Here is a 21,259-nt window from a genome sequence, read left to right as displayed (position 1 = left end):
CAATCGTCCTCGCTCCGTCAACCACCACCTGAGCGTCTGATTGTCGTCAAAGATCTCGTATGTCGCTGTATTAACAAAATCTACCACTACTCGAATATCCAGGGTGGAGTGTAGGTGCCACGTGGATAGGGTGGTGGTAGCCAACTGTGAAGAGATTTTAAATTTTTTGGAAATTTTTTCAGAAAGAAGAAAGATTTTACATTTAGAGAGTAAAATGGTACGTTATGTAAAGAAGGATTGACGGTATACGTTTCTCTTGAAATAATTAAATACTTGCATGCAATTATTCCAAGTAAATTTTTCTTTGTTTTTTCATTTTATTCTTTCTGCATTTTCTTACAAAGCTAAAGCTTATCTCGATTAGCTAATGCAAAAGATTAAATTGGTCGAGCTCGATGTGACAAAAGCAAGCTTAGGAGTTCGAGTAAGATTGCTGTCTTCCGCGCAGCGCCTTCAACGAATGAGGATAGGTCACGTCATATTTCTCGCGGCCTCGTTTCTCGTCTTCTTGATACCGGCTGCAAATGGCGGCGGTGGAAACGACGATGATTTCACCAGAGACTTGGCGAAACTTTCTGGGATCATTATCCCTGGCTTCGCGTCAACTCAACTAAGGGCGTGGTCAATCTTAGACTGTCCTTACTCTCCTCTCGATTTCAATCCCTTGGATTTAGTCTGGCTCGATACCACCAAAGTATGCTACTACTTCTTAATTTTGTGGTAGTTTGAGTTTTCGTTTCTGCAATATTTAAACTCGTTTCCTTCGCTGATCGTATGTTTTTTACTTTCCATTTTAATCTTCCGAGTTGATTATGTTGTCTACATGGGAAATGTGATATAGATTAATGTATTTCTAAGAAAAGTCAATGCTTAAACTCTTAAGAATGTCGTCTTTATACATAGATATATAATGCAATGAGGTATTAAGCAAATGGATTTTGAAAAAAAAAAAAGCAAATGGATTTTTGCTCAGTCTGTGGAGACGCTATCATGTTTCGCATTTTGTCCTTTGTTTATTGTGTTGATTTCTAATTCAAATACATTTTTTTCAGATCCTGTCTACTGTCAATTGCTGGCTTAAATGTATGATGTTAGATCCTTACGACCAAACAGATCATCCTGATTGCAATTCACGCCCTGATATGGTCTTTCTGCTATTACTGAGCTTGATCCGGGATACATCACAGGTATGCATTTGAAAAATGTAGTATGTAGAATTTTGTGTATCTTGTGGCATCCTAAGAAGCAACATCACAAAAATAATGTCAACAGCAGTAACCAATAACTGACACTTGATTTGGCATTTTTAATTGAAATTTTTCCCTTTATACAGATCTTTCTTATTGTAGTTCTTTGCATGCTGAGTTAGTTCACTTTGCTTTTGTATGTGAATTTGTTTGAAGCAATTATGTTCTTGAATCAACACAAATGATTATGAGTCTGGTGTCTGAAGCTCAATAATGAATCATCTCACCAGTGGTGCCTTGTTATGAAGTTTGTGTGTGGTAATTGACATGATCAGTGAGTGTCCTTGAGTTGATTGCAGCACATTCATCTGCAGGTCCTCTTTCTTCAGTGTGGAAAGAATGGGTTAAGTGGTGCATTGAATTTGGTGTTGAGGCTAATGCTATAATTGCGGTTCCATATGACTGGAGATTGTCACCAGCAAAGCTTGAAGAGAGGGACCTTTACTTTCATAAACTAAGTGATCATCCTTACCATCTCTTGTGTTTTTGTCCGGTTGTGCGATACTTTTAGCTGCTGTTGCTATTGCAGCATCATCCTCTTTTTCTTTGAGTAGGAGAGTCTTGAATTTTCAATACCTCACGTGTGTAATTGAAAAGTTCTCATAATACTGTTATTTACTTTGAAATTTACATGATTTTGGTTCCTGCTTGAGAATCTTTTTTTTTTGTTTTGTTTGGGTTGTCATTTGGATTAGTTTCCATTTTTTTTTCATTTTCTTTATTTTTTGCAGGCTGACTTTTGAAACTGCTCTTAAGCTTCACGGTGGTCCTTCATTAGTTTTTGCACACTCATTGGGCAACCATGTCTTCAGATACTTCTTGGAGTGGTTGAAGTTAGAGGTTGCTCCTAAAAAGTATATTGCTTGGCTAGATAAACATATCCATGCATACTTTGCTGTTGGTATGTATCCGAACATTGTTTGCCATATGTATGAACATTACTTTGAACTTTATGAATTCCTATTTAGAATTTTATATTCATTTGACTTTAGGAGCCCCTCTTCTTGGCGCCACTTAGACTATAAAAGCAACATTATCAGGAGTCACATTTGGCCTCCCTGTTTCCGAGGTGTTCCTCAGCATCCAGTGAAAGTTTTTTGCTGATTGCATTGTTTTGATATTTGATGTAGTATGTTGGATCCTATCTTTTCACAAACCATCAGAATGTTTTTTGCATAATTGGCGTTACTTTACTGATGTTATACGTATACAATTTTTAGTTAAGCCAGCTCCTTTTGTTTTGTAGATTCACACTCACAAATTTATATCTACGCAATATCTTTATGTTTCTTATCATATGAGATGTTGATAGTATTGAATATTGTACCCTAGCATCTATTTTCCACTGAACCACTAATAAAATTACATGATTTAGACTATTGTACTTCCATAGGTTTTTATCGGAAATCCTCATTGTTAGATGATGAAGTTCGTGATTTCTTCTCTTTTTCTTTTGGTGCCTGCATTAACTCAGTTACTATGTAATTTGGCAAGCTATCAGGGGACAGCTCGATTGATGTTCAATTCGTTTGGCTCTTCACTATGGATGATGCCGTTCTCTAAAAATTGTAGAACAGAACATATATTTGAAGCATTTTTCCTCTGGGAGCAAAAAAGGGCACTTTGCATACCGTTGTGATGAATATGAGTTTAATTCAAACTACTCGGGATGGCCAACCAACATAATTAATATTGAAATTCCTTCAGCATGAGGTACTACATGCATTTCGTTTACATCATGATCTTTTCATCATGTTATGCACTGAACTGTGTGATGAATATTTGGCATAAAACATTTACTTGTCAGGAGATGAAGCTTATCCCTCATCTATAGGTGTTGCACATGTTGGAATTTTGGTGCTTAATGAATGAAAATTAAGCAAATAAATCAATGTGTTTGATTTGGAAAAATTCGAAACGAATAACGAAACTTAATGAACGAATATTAAGTTCGGTGGTTCTGAATTAAACTCGAAAAAAGTTCTTCATATGTTGAAAGAACTTAAACGAGTAGTCGGAACGTGAAAGGGACGGAAACGGAAAAAAAAAAAAAAAAAGAGGTAGAAAAAGGTTCGGTGAACAGTGCCTGGCGCGCGGCTGCGCACGGATCTGCGTGCAGCCGCGCGCGATTGCCAGTAGCAGGCGCGCGCGCCTGCGGCGCGCTCGGCAGCGCGCGCGCTCCTGCCGAGAGCGCTCGGCAGCGTGCGGGCGCGGGCGCTGGACGCGCCCCTTCGCGGTTTTCGTGTCCCTTCGACTTTTTCTGATGTTTTTTCATTTCCTTGGCATTGTTTGATGATTGTGATCAGTTACAATGGCCAAGGGACACTCCCTATGAATGAAAGATCATGTCTTTTGCATGAAAAATATAAAATGCTTGATATTTTGAAAATCAAACATAACATACACAACATCATATGCATATTGATCATCTTCTTCTTCCTTCTTCTACAAGAGAGAGTTTCTTCATTTCCTTGTGATAGAACTTGAATATTTGAGTGCTCATTATTCAAGTGTTGTAGTTGTATCTTGGGAGAAGATTGCCACAAACTCTAGCACATTGTGAGGGCAAATTCTTCTTAAGGAGAAAGTGTTCAACACTTGCCTCTACAAAGTCATTCCTTTGATTTCTTCTTGCTTTCCCTCTCATTTTTGAATACCCCAAACAACAATCTTAAGAAGAATTTCGGATTTTTGATTATTTGCGAGATGAATCTCAATGGCATCATCATCTACAACACCACATGCTACAATTGCACAAGGAGAGAAACCGGAGAAATTTTCTAGTGCGGACTTCAAAAGATGGCAACAAAAGATGCTTTTCTATCTCACAACCTTGAGTTTGTCAAGGTTCTTGAAGGAAGATCCTCCCACAGTTGCTGAAAACGAGACGGATACCAACATGAGGGCCGCTTTGGATGCTTGGAACCAAAGCGATTTTCTATGCAAGAACTACATCCTCAATGGACTTGACAATGCATTGTACAATGTGTATTGTCAAGTCAAGACCGCCAAGGAACTTTGGGACATGCTTGATAAGAAATACAGGGCGGAGGATGCGGGCTTGAAGAAGTTCATCGTTGGGAGGTTTCTAGACTTCAAGATGATAGACTCAAAATCTGTGGAGTCAAGTGCAAGAACTACAACTTATCTTGCACGAGATTCATGCGGAAGGAATGAGTCTAAGTGAGTCCTTCCAAGTTGCTGCGTTGATCGAGAAACTCCCTCCATTGTGGAAGGATTTCAAGAACTATTTGAAGCACAAAAGAAAGGAGATGGGATTGGAGGATCTCATTGTAAGATTGAGGATAGAAGAGGACAACAAGAGCACCGAAGCCAAGGCAAATGGAATGGCAGCAAAGGAGAACCTTGTTGAAACAAGTTTCAAAGGGAAGAAGAGAAAGTTTGAAAAGCAACCACAACAAGGCCAACAACTATCAAACAAGAAGAAGTTCAAAGGCACTTGTTATAACTGCGGAAAACCGAATCACATGGCGAAGGATTGTAGGAAGCCAAAGAAAGGAAATCCTCAAGCCAACGTTGTTCAAGAAAGGTCGGTACCTTTTGATTTTTCTGAACTTAATTTATCTGCAGTTATTTTGGAAACAAATTTGGTGGAAAATCCCAACGAGTGGTGGGTTGATACGGGAGCAACTCGACACATATGCTCCGACAAAGGGATGTTCTCTACATACACTCCATCGACCGGGAGAAAACTATACATGGGGAACTCCGCTACATCTGAGGTGTTGGGCACCGGAAATGTGATACTGAAGATGACATCGGGTTTGCAATTAACCCTTGTTGATGTACTTCATGTACCGGACATAAGAAAAAACCTCGTGTCGGGGTCTTTGTTGGTCAAACACGGGTTTAGACTAGTATTTAAGTCTAACAAGGTTGTATTGACTAAGAATGGTCATTTTATTGGAAAAGGATATCTCGATGAGAACCTTTTCAAGTTGAATGTAATGGCTATACGCCAAAATGTTGTTGAAAGTAATAAAGACAAGAGTTCTATTTACTTGCTTGAGTGTTCTCATTTATGGCATGTTCGTTTAGGACACGTAAATTTTAATACCTTGCAACGTTTAATGAAACTTGAATTATTGCCTAAACATAACGTCGATCCAACACACAAATGCGAGATATGTGTTGAAGCAAAAATGACCAAAGCGCCTTACCACTCGATTGAAAGATGTACAACTCCTATAGAACTAATACACACCGATCTTGGTGATTTAAAGTTTGTACAAACTAGAGGAGGAAAAAGATACTACGTGACATTCATTGATGATAATACAAGGTACTGTTACGTATATCTTTTGAGGTCGAAAGATGAAGCTCTTGAAGCATTCAAATGTTATAAGACCGAAGTTGAGAATCAACTAGGCAAACAAATAAAGAGAGTTCGAAGCGATAGAGGGGGCGAATACGGAGCACCGTTTGATGAATTCTGCACATCTGTGGGTACAATTCATGAAACGACCGCACCTTATTCACCTCAATCAAATGGCATTGCCGAAAGAAAGAATCGAACTCTAAAAGATATGACGCTATGTTGATAAGTTCAGGACTACCCCAAAACTTGTGGGGGGAAGCAATACTATCGGCTAATTACATCCTGAACAAGATACCCCACAAGAAAAATGACAAGTCACCGTATGAATTGTGGAAAGGTCACAAACCTTCCTACAAGTACCTCAAAGTGTGGGGGTGTCTAGCTAAGGTTGAAATATCAAAGCCTAAACAAGAGCGGATTGGACCAAAGACGGTCGACTGCATATTCATTGGATATGCACATAATAGTAGTGCATATAGGTTTATAGTGCACAAATCTGAAAATGCAGAAATGAATACGGGCATGACAATTGAGTCAAGAAATGCAGTATTTTTTGAAAATATATTTCCTTGTAAAGAGAGGAAAGAAAATGGTTCTAGCAAAAGAAAACTAGAGACGGAGAATGAAGGTCAAGTACCTACACATGATCCAACTCTAAATGAAAATGCTATACCATTGGAAGACTCTTCAAAAAAGCAAGAGCCAAGAAGAAGCAAAAGGGCTAGAATCTCAAAGTCCTTTGGTCCAGACTTCCATACTTTTATGTTGGAGAATGAACCAAAGAACATACAAGATGCTCTTGCTAGCCCTGACGCTCCTTATTGGAAAGAAGCCATCAACTCTGAAATGGATTCCATTTTGCAAAACCATACTTGGGAACTAGTGGATCTTCCACCAGGTACCAAGCCATTGGGATGCAAATGGATATTGAAAAAGAAAATGAGAGTTGATGGAAGTATTGAAAAATACAAAGCCAGACTTGTGGCCAAAGGCTATAGACAAAGAGAAGGTCATGATTTCTTCGACACGTATTCACCAGTTTCAAGAATAACATCCATTCGTGTACTCATTGCTATTGCAGCTTTGCATAACCTTGAGATACATCAAATGGATGTCAAAACGGCATTCTTAAATGGTGAACTTGAAGAAGAAATATACATGGATCTACCTGAAGGCTTTGTTGTTAAAGGACAAGAAAGAAAAGTCTGTCGTTTAATTAAGTCTCTATATGGACTTAAACAAGCGCCCAAGCAATGGCACGAAAAATTTGACAAAGTGGTATTGTCAAATGGATTTAAGATTAATGAGTGTGACAAGTGTGTTTACATTAAAGGCACTCGAGAATCTTATGTGATGGTATGTCTATATGTGGATGACATGCTAATAATGGGGAATAACCAAGAGTTGATTAAGGGTACAAAGAAAATGTTGACAAAACATTTTGATATGAAAGATATGGGTATTGCTGATGTAATTCGAGGGATTAAAATCTTTAGAACTCCAGAAGTAATAGTCCTATCTCAATCTCATTATGTAGAAACAGTGTTAAAGAAGTTTAACGCTTATGATTCTACCCCAGTAAAAACGCCTTTAGACGTGAATGCCCATTTGGCGAAGAATCGTGGAGAACCAGTTTCCCAATTGGAATACTCCAAAGTTATTGGAAGCCTTATGTACATCACTAATTGTACTAGACCTGACATCGCTTGTGCGGTTAACAAGTTAAGTCGGTTTACAAGTAATCCTAGTGATGCACATTGGAAGGCGTTGACAAGGGTGCTTAGATATTTAAAGCACACCTCAGAATATGGACTACATTTCACAAGGTATACAGCAGTACTTGAAGGATACTGTGATGCAAATTGGATTTCGGACACCAATGACTCCAAATCCACCAGTGGCTATGTATTTAGCATTGGTGGAGGAGCAGTCTCTTGGAGGTCATCGAAACAAACTTGCATTGCGAGGTCTACTATGGAATCGGAGTTCATAGCACTAGATAAAGCTGCAGAAGAAGCTGAGTGGCTTCGCAACTTTCTAGAGGACATTCCATGTTGGATAAGTCCAGTGCCAGCAATCATGATACATTGCGACAGTCAGTCGGCAATTGCAAGGGCACAAAACAGTATGTACAATGGCAAGTCTCGACATATTCGTCGAAGACATAATACTGTGCGACAGTTGATCTCTAATGGAGTTATATCTGTTGATTATATTAAATCAAAGGATAACTTAGCGGATCCGCTTACAAAAGCATTAAATAGAAATCAAATGTACTGTCTGTCAAGAGGAATGGGTTTAAAACCTACCAAATAAAGTTTTCATAATGGCAACCCAACCTTGTAGATTGGAGATCCCAAGATCTTGGTTCAATGGGACAACTAAATTATGAGAACTTGTGGAATCACTCCTCATTCCTAAGACGATGAGTGAAGTTGCCTACAAAGGTAGTGAGGTTAAGTATTGTACTTTTAATGATTCCGTAGCGTGCAAAAGCGGGGTAAGTTGGATACCCTTTTACAAGGAGATCACCTATGTACGTGTGAGGACGGGCCGCCTCGATGAAACACGTATGAAGCCAAGAAGTGTTCCATGGCCAAAACGGACACAACCGATAACACAAAATGGAAATGGAAGAAAGGTTATCATGTGGGTACAGTTGTCTGGTTTTACATGAACCGCCAAGAAGTTCAAGACATCACGTTCACTTCGTGGCCTAGTAAATCCGATTGTATTCCACTAGGGCAGGTTCAAAGCCAAACGCTACCTCTCCTGATGTGATAATTTTTCGTATATACTCTCTCTTATGCATCACGAGCATTCATGCATTAATTTCATTCATGTGGGGGATTGTTGGAATTTTGGTGCTTAATGAATGAAAATTAAGCAAATAAATCAATGTGTTTGATTTGGAAAAATTCGAAACGAATAACGAAACTTAATGAACGAATATTAAGTTCGGTGGTTCTGAATTAAACTCGAAAAAAGTTCTTCATATGTTGAAAGAACTTAAACGAGTAGTCGGAACGTGAAAGGGACGGAAACGGAAAAAAAAAAAAAAAAAAGAGGTAGAAAAAGGTTCGGTGAACAGTGCCTGGCGCGCGGCTGCGCACGGATCTGCGCGCAGCCGCGCGCGATTGCCAGTAGCAGGCGCGCGGCCGCACGCGTTTCTGCGTGCAGGCGCGCGCGCCTGCCGAGCGCGCTCGGCAGCGCGCGCGCTCCTGCCGAGAGCGCTCGGCAGGGGCTGCCGAGAGCGCTCGGCAGCGTGCGGGCGCGGGCGCCTCCTTCGCGGTTTTCGTGTCCCTTCGACTTTTTCTGATGTTTTTTCATTTCCTTGGCATTGTTTGATGATTGTGATCAGTTACAATGGCCAAGGGACACTCCCTATGAATGAAAGATCATGTCTTTTGCATGAAAAATATAAAATGCTTGATATTTTGAAAATCAAACATAACATACACAACATCATATGCATATTGATCATCTTCTTCTTCCTTCTTCTACAAGAGAGAGTTTCTTCATTTCCTTGTGATAGAACTTGAATATTTGAGTGCTCATTATTCAAGTGTTGTAGTTGTATCTTGGGAGAAGATTGCCACAAACTCTAGCACATTGTGAGGGCAAATTCTTCTTAAGGAGAAAGTGTTCAACACTTGCCTCTACAAAGTCATTCCTTTGATTTCTTCTTGATTTCCCTCTCATTTTTTAATACCCCAAACAACAGCACAAGCCAATATGTCTGACATGGAGTGTGGATTTCCAACTCAGTTATCCTTTTCTGCCCGTGAAATTTCAGATGGAACCTTTTTCAAAACTATTACAGATTATGACCCTGACAGTCAAAGAATCTTGTTTCAACTGGAAGAGTGAGTTCTCTGTAACTATTAATGTGATGCCTCGGCGCATACACTTTAGAACAATTCTTTAATGATTGTTTGGTTTTCCCATAAATAAATATAACTATCTTTGTCCTGGAAATCTACACTCAGAAAATTGTTGTTTGGTTTAAATAGAACTATCTTTGTCCTAGGGCTGGTTCTCTGTTTAAACTGATTTTGGTTTTATTAGATAAGTTGGTTTCTCTCAAGCTTAGGATTGGCCGGGCCACATGGTCCTTGACTCTCGTTTTCCTAATGTTTCAAGCAAACAACGAAATAATTTTATTGCTACAAAATTGCAAAAATAATAGGATTATATTTTAATTGCCTTTCATAATTCTATTTTATAAAATTGTGACAAATTCAATGATGTGAACCTGGGGTCGTTTTTCCTAAGCATTATTTTAGCTGATGCCGTTTGTGTATAAGGTCATATCATGGTGATCCAGTTCTCAATCCTTTCACTCCTTGGGATAGACCTCCTCTGAAGAACATCTTTTGTATTTATGGAATAGATTCAAAAACTGAGGTACTTGCAATTCTTCATGATGATTTTTCTTGCGTGTTTTGCAATTGATTTTTTGTCATCTGTTATTTATAAGGCACTTTGTTTTGGAGCTGAATTTTGAATTTTGTTATTATCTTATCATTTGCCAAACAGGTAGGTTACTATTTTGCACCAAGTGGAAAGCCTTATCCTGATAATTGGATTATAACTGATGTAATATATGAGATAGAGGGATCTCTATATACTAGGTGTGTAACATCGAGAATCTGAAATACATTCTTGTGTGTACTAATATGTATGAAATAAGCATTTTGTAAAGGTCAATAAATGAAACAAATGGTATATTGACTCTGAGATGTTACAAAAACTTTTGTTATTAATTTAATATTTTATTTATCATCTATTTAGGTCCGGGAATTTGGTTGAAGGAAGCCCTGGTGCTGCAAGTGGGGATGAAACGGTATGCATACATTGTGTATTTATGCTGTGTACTTTAGCCTCGTGGGCTTTAGGTGGTTATGTTTTGTGCTTCTGTTTCATTGACTTAAGAATATCTGGTTTACAGGTACCATACCATTCTCTCTCATGGTGCAAGAGCTAGCTGGGACCAAAAGTGAATATAACAAGGGCACCTCAGGTGTTAAACTTTTCCGTTATAGTTTTCTCAATATCTGATGAAATTCTTGTTTCTTATTATCTAATATTTCTTTGTCTTTAAATTGATTTTAGTATCCTTTTTGTTGTTATGAGCCCTTGGCTTCTAGAATTCATTTTTTAAACTGGATCCCAGAAGTGATTCACATCATGACGAGTTCATCATTTTCATTTTTCTAGTAAAGCAAGAAATGATTCCATTTTCATTGTAATTAATGGATTTAATCTCATTTTCCGAATTTGGACAAACTATTCTCCCTTCTGCACGGTTATGGTTAGGTAAATCTTATGAATTCTTTAAGAATATCTATTGTTCAAACATCATGTTACCTATTTAAGACTGGTTATTGGATTGTGAAAAAGTTTTAAGATCCATGTGTGTCTTGCTATCTCAAGTTCTTCATTAGAATTTTTTGTTTGATATCAAGGTTGAGTCTCTGCAAATAGAAAAAACTGGTGGGAATTGGTTGGTAATTTTTTATCCTGTTTTATTTCCAATTCTGTGAAAAGAGAATTTAAATTAAAAAACGAAGTTACTGTTTATAGTTTCACTAATTTCTTTTTATATTATTTCCACCTACAACTATTAGCTGTTAGGTCTTGGATATATATCTTTTCCTAACTTCTACTTGATCGTGTTTTTCTTTTTGCCGGCTGGTTAAGCCTGCTTGTTGATGTATTGTCCATATAAAGTTTTTGGGGGCAAACAACATTTAGCATTCCCATGAAAATCCAAAAAAACACATAAGCCTTTATGTTGATGATCTTTTAAAACCTCGTGCTTTAAAAACTCAAGCTTAAAAACCCCTGCAAATGGGGCATATGTGCTTGATTTTTAAAAACACAAGGTTGTAAAAGACCTTTAATTAACATATAGGGTTTTATGATTTTTTTATTATATTTCACGTGGGTGATAAAGACAATTTGCCCGAAGTTCTAACAGATGTGGTTTCTATCCGATAGTTAAATTAATTCATTGTGAAATTGCAGTCAGAACACGAAGGGTCGGACGTGCAATTAGAATTAAATGTAGAACATCAGCCTGATACGGATATCATCCCCAATATGACAAGGTTACCCAGGGTAAAATACATCACTTATTATGAAGACTCTGAAAGTCTTCCTGGAAAGAGAACTGCAGTTTGGGAGCTTGATAAAGGTATCCAGTTCTCTGATTTACAATTTTGTGTCAAACTGATTGTTTTCTTCAACTTATGTACTATTTATAGTAGGTTTAATTATGTATAGAATTTTTTGTACACATTCTTGTTCTAGTGTAAGCCATTATAGAGACTCTTAAGTAACGCTCAATCTATTATTCTTTTGGCTGAGTAAACATTGAAGCCCGAGTCTATCCTCAGGCATCGATCGTATGGCTTTGTTTCTTATTTACTTCAAAATAAATCTACATATTTCCATCCTAATCATTTGCGGCATGTTGATACCAATATGGCTGTATTCTCTTGTGCAGCAAATCACAGAAATATTGTCCGATTATCAGTTTTAATGCGTGAGCTGTGGCTCGAAACATGGCATGATAGTCATCCAGATAGAAGAAATCAGTTTGTCACGAAAGGTTTAATAATTTTATCATCGTCTTCATTTTATGATTAGTTGAATTTCACTTTGTTCCTCTACATTTTTCCTCGCACAGCTAAGCGTGGACCTTTGAGGAATGAGGACTGCTATTGGGATTATGGCAAAGCTCGGTGTGCATGGCCTGAGCATTGTGAATACAGGTTTGGTTTTCTTCCTTTCCAAAGCATCTTTCAGTTTCTCCCAAAAATAAAAAGACGCCAAAAGTTTTTCTTGTGTTTTGGTTACTGATTTTCGAATTAAAATGACTGCAGATACATTTTTGGAGACGTGCATCTAGGCCAGAGCTGTAGGCTAAAACACTCTTCAGCGGATCTCTTGCTGAATTATGTGTAAAAAGAAAAACTAATGTTTTATAGGTAATCAGATGGAACCAGAGAACATTCACTAATCTTGTGCGCCAAAAAAAAAATCTCTTATAATTTTTCAGCTGATCCTGTACGAACAAACTCCCTGAAGTACGAGAGTTATCTGATATTTAGTAAACCAAAGTTGATCCTTCTGCTGTGTCTGGCCTTCAATGTAATTCAGAGATTTCAGCTGTTTGTAGCTCGTACCAAATTTTACCTGGTAAGTGTTTTGTTTCCTGCTCCTTTTGCTTGGTACAATCCACATCATTATCTACAAGCGAATAATGATTTCTTTCTTGTCCTTGGCTTCTTAGTTAAATTTGAAGTTATTCCGGAATTGAAACTCCAAATTTGGTTTTATTTTTTAACTATTGAATTCTTTTTTTTATTGGTGGGGGAATTTTTGTCCTACTTTTTCATCATATGGTATCCTCGATAATTCAACCATGAACTCGGAACACCACGTCTTAATCCAAATTACAGTTTATAACCACCAACACTTGATATTTTCTGATGGCTATGTATCATGTTGCAATGCAGATTCTGGGCACGCTCAAGAAGCTAAGTACAATACAGGATCTTAGTTCACTTCCTAATTTTGCTTAGTATATTTTGTTTGACAAGCCGAAGATATATGTATAGTTCATTACCACGTGAACTGGGATTTTATCTGACTAGAGAAGGGCCTTGAAATACAATAAATTGTGCAGCATACCACACATTCATGTAAAGTTAGGATCTTGATTTCAAACTGATGCTTTTAAACATTCATTTCTTGTATGTAGATTTATGCCCATTAATAAAAAAAATACTGGCAGTGTACTGATAGTCGTGTGCTTTGCATGTGTAGAACATAGAAGAATGAAATGCACTAGTGAAATGGAAGATTCTGTGTGAAATGAAAACTCAGAATGCGCAGGAAGAAATTTGAAAGGGTGATATAGTTTTTGACTTTGCCTCCAACATATCCTTCTAAAAGGGTAAGAGTAGAGATGGGAAGAGACTGAATTGCACATTCATGTTGCCTACCGTAACAATATATAAAAAAATATTTGTTTAAGTTATCTCAAGATGGTATTAAATCGTTAATAATTTATAGTTCATATGACGCACAAGTAATAAACTGTGGAACAACAGTTGACAACCATTAAGCAGAAGCTTAAAAAAAAACGATTATGTAACCCGAAGCTATTTGTTTCTCCGATGGTTCATACAAAGAAACTTGGACCAGTTGACAATCATGTGCCCAATTAAAACCTTGGATCTAATAGCTAGTTTTGTGTTCAGTCAAATAGATCACTTGTAGAAATTTTGGTTATTTTATATATATATATATATATATATAGATTTTCCATATAATTTTTTTTATAAAAGAATCCAATTACCAAGATAGATTAGTTCTACATTTATGTGGTTTTAGAATGATTGAAATCTTATTTTTGTGTCTTTAAAAAAATAACACTTGTTTTGGTATATAAAATGTAATGTAAATCACATGTTTATTGAAGTAGTTTTAAAACCTATAATATGAGGATACATGGACTAAAGGGCTGAAGGCCAGGCGTAGATAATTGGGTTATGGGGGGGTTTTATTGATACTCCAGAAAATTGACATTGGATTTTGTTTTGGTTATTTTCGTAAGATACAAGATCATCCCTACTATATTTCTCTATATTCTGAGTTATATAATAGGATCCCAACAGGTCCAAAATAATATTTGTAAAGACCAACCAGTAGAGTATTGAGTTGTAAACTATAGAATATAAGTCATCAAATCATGGAGGTACGTCTTTGTCTCGTCCATCGCTTGATTCGAGTTTTAAAATAAATAAGATTTAAATATAGTTATATTATTCATATATATCAATTTATTATCTCAATACTATATTCTTATCATCTCATCTCATGAGTCAATGTGAGAGTATAACTAAGGTTTTTGTTTGGAGAAGTTAAATCGAAAATTTGGATTTTATCCTTAAGTTTTGATGCGCTCAGCCTCGCATAATATTTTACATCAATAAAAATTATAAATATAACCACTGAATCTGCATAATGAAATATCAAAAATAAATTTGAAGCGAATATTCCAAATTAGCTTTTGATTTCATAAGTTGACGGAATCTTATTTCTTGCTCTTCGTATCTACATTCAATCGATACTTGGTTGTTTCAAAGTGACAACCATGGAGTTAACATGATTCAAATCTATTGTATATTGATCCCAGTATATTTTATAATTTTTTGAAAGAACAAAAAAATAGCAAAAACACTTGGATAAGATTGTAATAATTCTACACTATGAATATCATTTTTGTGTTTTTGTATTTGCTACACACTATCCTCATGGTGGCCGAAATTTTTGCTTAAAAATTTTAAATTTTAAACTTCCGTTGCGCTTCCGGTCACCGTAACCGATCCCCTTTCACTACTAACACTCGGGAGAGGGAGTAGATAATTATAAGATTCTTGGCTATTGAATAAGAAGGAGTTTTACAAAATACAAGAAATTACACATGGTGGATAGTTGAGTGAAATCGGACCTCTAGATCTTTTATTCCATTTTTTTTTTGCTAAAAAGTTTGGTGTTATATTTTATTTATATCAATTTTAAATTTAGTTATCTTGTGAACAAATCTTTTAATTGATTTTTCTAAATAAATTCAAGACTATTTTAATCACTAGCACTAATATACATTTATATACATGCTCCTCGTGGGATCGACACTTGTACTTGAAAATACAATTTACTATAATTTGACGTCGTGCGCTTGCGAGCAATCAAGAAAATACGCAACAAGTTTTTGGCGCCGTTGCCGGGGAGTATTTATTTTAAATTTATATTAGTATTGTTACCAATTAGTCTAGAATTTAATTTAGAGCTGTTTTTATTGCATTACATTAAACATTGATTTGTTTCTTATCTTTGTTTGACAGTGCTTGCGAAGATCGCAAAATATTGACTTTCTTATCTTTGATCCTGAAATCGAAAGAACCACAAGAAGATTAAGAAAGGCAAGAAGAGAAGAGATTCAAGCAATGGCTGACAACATAGATAATGAAAATCCACCCCCTGCAATACCCATTAGAGATCATTTTAGGCCAGTACTAAATGCTCATTATTCAGGCATAGCACGAGGGAATATTAATGCAAACAACTTTGAACTCAAGCTCGCATTGATAAACTTGGTTCAACAGAACCAGTTTGGGGGAGCCGGTACTGCAGATCCTCATCTACATCTCAGAACATTCCTTGAAATCACTGACACAGTAAAAAAAATGGTGTTTCTGATGATATAATTCGATTGCGCTTGTTTCCTTTTTCTCTTAGGGACCAAGCAAGAGTATGGCTTCAATCGCTTCCTTTGGGGAGTATCACTACATGGCAGGAGTTAGCAACCAAGTTCCTTGCTAAATATTTTCCACCTGCGAAGTCTGCACAGTTGAAAATTGAGATAAGTACTTTTAGGCAGACTGACTTTGAGCAATTATATGAGGCATGTGAACGGTATAAGGAGATGTTGAGGAGGTCTCCAAACCATGGTTTTGAAGATTGGGTACAGATTGAATTGTTTTACAATGGTTTGAATGCACAAGCAAGAGGCACTGTGGATGCAGCAGCTGGTGGCACGATATTTGCAAAATCACTTGATCAAGCATATGATTTGCTTGTACAAATGACCATTAACAGTTATCAGTGGCCGTCTGAGAGGTCAGGAGTAAAGAAGCCAGCTGGGATTTATTCCATAGATCCTATTATATCACTCACCGCACAAGTTTCAGCTTTAACAACTCAAATTGAAGCTATGAATAAAGCTAGTACATCAGAGGTTGAAAATGCATCAGTTGTTACTGAAGAACCACATATTCCTGATGAGGCTCATTATATCAACAATAGGAATTTTGATGGCTACGGAGGATATTGAGGTAACCCTCCCCCTAACACTTATCATCCTGGTTTGAGAAATCATGAGAATTTTTCATATGCTAATAATAAGAATGTGTTGAATCCTCCACCGGGTTCAATACATCAAAGGGGGAAGGAAAACCTTCACTTGAGGATCTAGTTGGGACATTTGTTGCTGAATCTAGTAAAAGGATGGCTAGAACTGAATCTCGTATTGATGGCATGGAAACTCACATGGGAAATATGGGTGCGACAATGAAATCATTGGAGACACAGATTGGACAGTTTGCTAATGCATTGAGAGATCAAAATAGAGGTCAATTCCCAAGTAATACTGAAGTGAATCCAAAGGAGCAATGCAAAGCTGTAACTCTGAGAAGTGGAAGAGAACTTGAGGATGAAAAATCCAAAGAGAATGTGGAAAATGAGAAGAGAGTTGAAGAGGATGAGTGTGAAAATGGAAAGGAGAACAAGGTTGAGGAGTCTCGGATTGAAATTAAGTTGAACAGATTCCTATACTGAAACCGACTCTTCCATACCCACAGAGATTTAGGAAGAAGATTACAGACGATCAATTTGCAAAATTTTTGGAGATTTGCAAGAAAATTCACATCAACATTCCATTTGCTGATGCTTTAGAGCAAATGCCAAACTATGCAAAGTTCATCAAAGATGTGATGTCAAAGAAGAGGAAGTTGCAAGAATTCGGGACAGTGAAATTGACTGAAGAGTGTAGCGCCATTCTCCAAAAGAAGCTACCACAAAAACTAAAAGATTCAGGGAGTTTTACTATTCCTTAAATTATTGGTGGTACTAATGTTAATAAAGCTTTATGTGATCTTGGAGCGAGTATTAATCTTATGCCATTTTTTACTTATAGGGACTTGAAGCTTTGGGAGGTCAAACCAACCACTATAACTTTGCAACTTGCAGATAGGTCACGCACCTATCCTCGTGGAATTGTTGAAGATGTTTTGGCAGAAGTTGACAATTTTATCTTCCCTGCTGATTTCGTAATACTTGATATGGAGGAAGATCAAGATGCTCCATTGATTTTTGGGCGACCCTTCTTAGCCACTGGAAAATCTTTGATAGATGTACACAAAGGAGAACTCACCTTGAGAGTTGGTGGGGAAGCTGTGATATTCAACATCTATAACGCTATTAAAGGTAATGACGAGGTGAGTACTTGTAAAAGCATTGATATAATTCACTCTTGTGTTGCTGAGATTGGTATAAGTCATACAGTAAAAGATCCATTAGAAAGATGCCTTTATAGAACTGTCGGTAGAGTTGATGATGATGATCGGGAATTGAGAGAGCAACTTTTGGCTCTTGAGGAGTTGCCAAAGGTGAAGGAAGCCGCACAGGAGAAGTTGGAAGAAGAAAAATGTTCAGAAATAATACCTTCATCTCCTGTTTTGAGGAATTACCAAGCCATCTTTGCTATGATTTCTTGGGTGAGAAGTCGACATATCCTGTAATTATCTCTTCCTCTCTTAGTTTAGAGAAAAAGAGAAATTTTTGAGAGTGTTGAGGGAATTTAAAACTGCATTTGGGTGGTCGATTTCTGATATCTAGGGGATTAGTCCTACCATATGCAGGCATAGGATTTTAATAGAAGAGTCATAAGCTCCTTACGTGGATCATCAGAGAAGGTTAAATCCAGCCATGAAAGAGGTAGTGAAAAATGAAGTGTTGAAAATTGTTAAATGCTGGAGTTATATATGCTATTTCTGACAGCATTTGGGTGTCTCTTGTGCAAGTAGTGCCTAAAAAGGGTGGAATGACTGTGGTAAAGAATGAAAACGATGAAGTAATATCTACTCGTACTGTGACTGGATGGCGAGTATGTATTGATTATAGGAAGTTGAATAATGCCACACGTAAATATCATTTTCCATTACCTTTTATTGATCAAATGCTTGATAGACTTGCTGGTTATTGTCATTACTGTTTTTTAGATGGTTATTTAGGTTATAACCAGATTGCTATATCACCAGAGAATCAAGAGAAGACAACATTCATGTGCCCCTATGGAACGTTTGCTTTTAGGAGGATGCCTTTTGGGCTATGCAATGCACCTGCTACTTTTCAGAGATGTATGATGGCCATATTTGCAGACATGGTGGAAGACATCATGGAAGTCTTCATGGATGATTTCTCGGTATTTGGCTCTTCATTTGATAACTGTTTACATAACCTTTCCCTCGTTTCGCAGAAATGTCAAGAAAAGAACTTGGTTCTTAATTGGGAGAATGTCATTTTATGGTCCAAGAGGGTATTGTTCTTGGACATAAAGTGTCTTCAAAGGGATTAGAGATAGACAGAGCCAAATTAGTTGCAATAGAAAAGCTTCCACCACCGAAGAACATCAAAGGGATAAGGAGTTTCTTAGGACACGCCGGGTTTTATCGTAGATTTATTAAAGATTTTTCTAAGATTACTAAATCTTTGTGTAATTTGCTTGAAAAAGAATCCACTTTTATTTTTGATTATGATTGTCTGCAGGCATTTGAGAAGATCAAGAAGGCATTGGTGACAGCACCAATCATGATAGTACCAGATTGGAAGGAGCCCTTCGAGTTGATGTGCGATGCTAGTGATTATGCAGTAGGTGTGGTGTTGGGCCAAAGGCGTGATAAATTTTTTAGATCAATCTACTATGCAAGTCGAACCATGGATGCTGCACAACAAAATTACACAACTACTGAAAAGGAGATGCTTGCAGTAGTATTTGCATTTGACAAGTTTAGACCCTACTTGGTCGGCACAAAGGTGATTGTTTTCACTGACCATGCAGTTATTCGATACCTTTTTGCCAAGAAGGATGAAAAACCACGCTTGATAAGGTGGATTTTATTGCTCCAAGAGTTTGATTTTGAAGTTAATGATAGGAAGGGGTGTGAAAATCAAGTAGCCGACCACTTTTCACGGCTCGAACTTGAAGAGAAAAAAGAGGAAGGAATTATCAAAGAAGCATTTCAAGATGAACACTTGTTTGAGGTAAATTCTATACTCCCTTGGTTTGCTGATACAGCTAATTTCTTGTCTTGTGGTGCTCTTCCTCCAGATTTGACTTATCATCAAAAGAAGAAATTCTTTCACAATGCAAAGTTTTACCTATGGGATGATCCATATGTCTTCAATAGATGTGCTGATCGGATGATTAGAAGATGCGTAGCGGAGGAAGAAGCGAAAGTTATTCTTGATCAATGCCACTCTTCGCCATATGGCAGACATTTTGGAGCATCAAGAACAGTAGCAAAGGTATTACAGTCTAGTTTTTATTGGCTTACTTTGTTCAAAGATAGTTATACCATAGCAAAGTCATGTGATAGATGCCAAAGGGTTGGAAATATTTCTAGACGCCATGAGTTCCCATTGACCAATATTTTGGAAGTGGAACTTTTTGATGTTTGGGGTATTGACTTCATGGGACCATTCCCATCTTCTTTTGGTCAATCGTATATTTTGCTCGCTGTGGATTATGTGTCAAAATGGGTGGAAGCAATTGCCACCAATACTAATGATGCTCGAGTTGTTGCTAAGTTTGTTCACAGAAACATCTTCACAAGATTTGGGACACCAAGAGCCATAATTAGTGATGAAAGTACACATTTTTGTAATAAAATCTTTAACTCAGTTTTGGCTAAATATGATGTGAAGCATAAGGTGACCCTGGCATACCACCCACAAGCAAATGGACAAGCTGAAGTATCCAACCGGGAGATTAAGCAGATATTGGAGAAAACGGTGAAGACAAACCGTAAGGATTGGGCACTGAAGCTGGATGATGCTTTATGGCCGTACAGAACTGCATACAAGACACCTATTGGGATGTCACCCTATAGGTTGGTCTTTGGTAAGGCTTGTCACTTACCACTGGAATTGGAACACAGAGCTTTTTGGGCCGTGAAAAAGCTTAACTTTGACATGGAAGCATCTGGTGAGCAGCGGCTATTGCAATTGAATAATATGGAGGAGTTCAGAAATGAAGCTTATGAGAACGGAAAAATCTACAAGGAGAAGACCAAGAAGTGGCATGACGACCATATCTTGCACAAAAATTTCAAGCCTGAACAACAAGTAATGTTTTTCAATTCACGCCTCAAATTGTTTCCTGGTAAGCTAAAATCAAGATGGTCGGGGCCATTTACGATAGAATCAGTCCAACCATATGGAGCCATTGAGCTAAAGTGCAATGACGGAAGAACGTTTAAAGTAAATGGACAACAGATCAAGCATTATTATGGGATTGAAGTAAGGCATATTGACAACATTTCTTTAGGCGGATCGACTTGATGTAACTGGTGGTAGTCGAGCTGAAGACGTTAAACCAAGCGCTTATTGGGAGGCAACCCAAATTTTTGTATTCTTATTGCATTTCATCTTTGGTTTTACTTTTACTTTTGTATTCTTATTTTTAGGTTGTGTAATTTTGGTATAATGTGTTTTTATATCTTCCCAAATTTTATGAATCCCAATTGTTTTTTTCAGGATTAAAATTGGAGGAGAAAACAACTTCAAAGAGTGCACTCGCACTAGAAATGTGTCGCACCCGCAGTAGCTGTTGAATCTAAAATTTAAAAATTCCTGTAGCCAGACCGCACCTGTGGTAGTTTCAGGAGCGCACTTGCATTAGATTGACATAGCCTAGATCGCACCCGCAGTACTTTTTGTAAGTGCACCCGCGGTCATTTTGTAAGTGCACCCGCGATGTTTTTCCAGAGCCAAGACCGTACCCGCGCTACGTTTTACACTGTACCTGCGGTCATTGAAG

At 37.4% G+C, this 21,259-nt stretch overlaps 1 protein-coding gene and 1 pseudogene across 1 annotated transcript; both read left to right on the top strand.

Moving 5' to 3' along the window:
- The first annotated feature begins 321 nt into the window (after window positions 1–321).
- Window positions 322–13,343, top strand: LOC140841331 (phospholipid--sterol O-acyltransferase-like; annotated as a pseudogene).
- A 3,388-nt stretch (window positions 13,344–16,731) lies between these two features.
- LOC140840791 (uncharacterized) lies at window positions 16,732–20,915 on the top strand. The gene is made up of 7 exons (XM_073207954.1): window positions 16,732–16,976; window positions 17,357–17,956; window positions 18,220–18,325; window positions 18,441–18,443; window positions 18,988–19,746; window positions 20,146–20,739; window positions 20,907–20,915. Exons 1-7 carry the CDS (start codon window positions 16,732–16,734, stop codon window positions 20,913–20,915), a joined length of 2,316 nt encoding a protein of 771 aa, XP_073064055.1.
- The last annotated feature ends 344 nt before the right edge of the window (window positions 20,916–21,259 follow it).

The sequence above is a fragment of the Primulina eburnea genome, chromosome 9 (genome assembly GCF_022965805.1).
Source record: "Primulina eburnea isolate SZY01 chromosome 9, ASM2296580v1, whole genome shotgun sequence".
In the NCBI taxonomy this organism is placed as follows: Eukaryota; Viridiplantae; Streptophyta; class Magnoliopsida; order Lamiales; family Gesneriaceae; genus Primulina; species Primulina eburnea.
This window is presented reverse-complemented; position numbering and strand designations above follow the sequence as displayed.

Coding starts and splice junctions, on each gene's coding strand:
- LOC140840791 (XM_073207954.1), top strand. CDS start 16,732: ATGAAATCATTGGAGACACAGATTGGACAGTTTGCTAATGCATTGAGA. Junction 16,977..17,356: donor GAGTCTCGGATTGAAATTAA/GTTGAACAGATT, acceptor TTTTACTTATAG/GGACTTGAAGCTTTGGGAGG. Junction 17,957..18,219: donor GTGAGAAGTCGACATATCCT/GTAATTATCTCT, acceptor TATTTCTGACAG/CATTTGGGTGTCTCTTGTGC.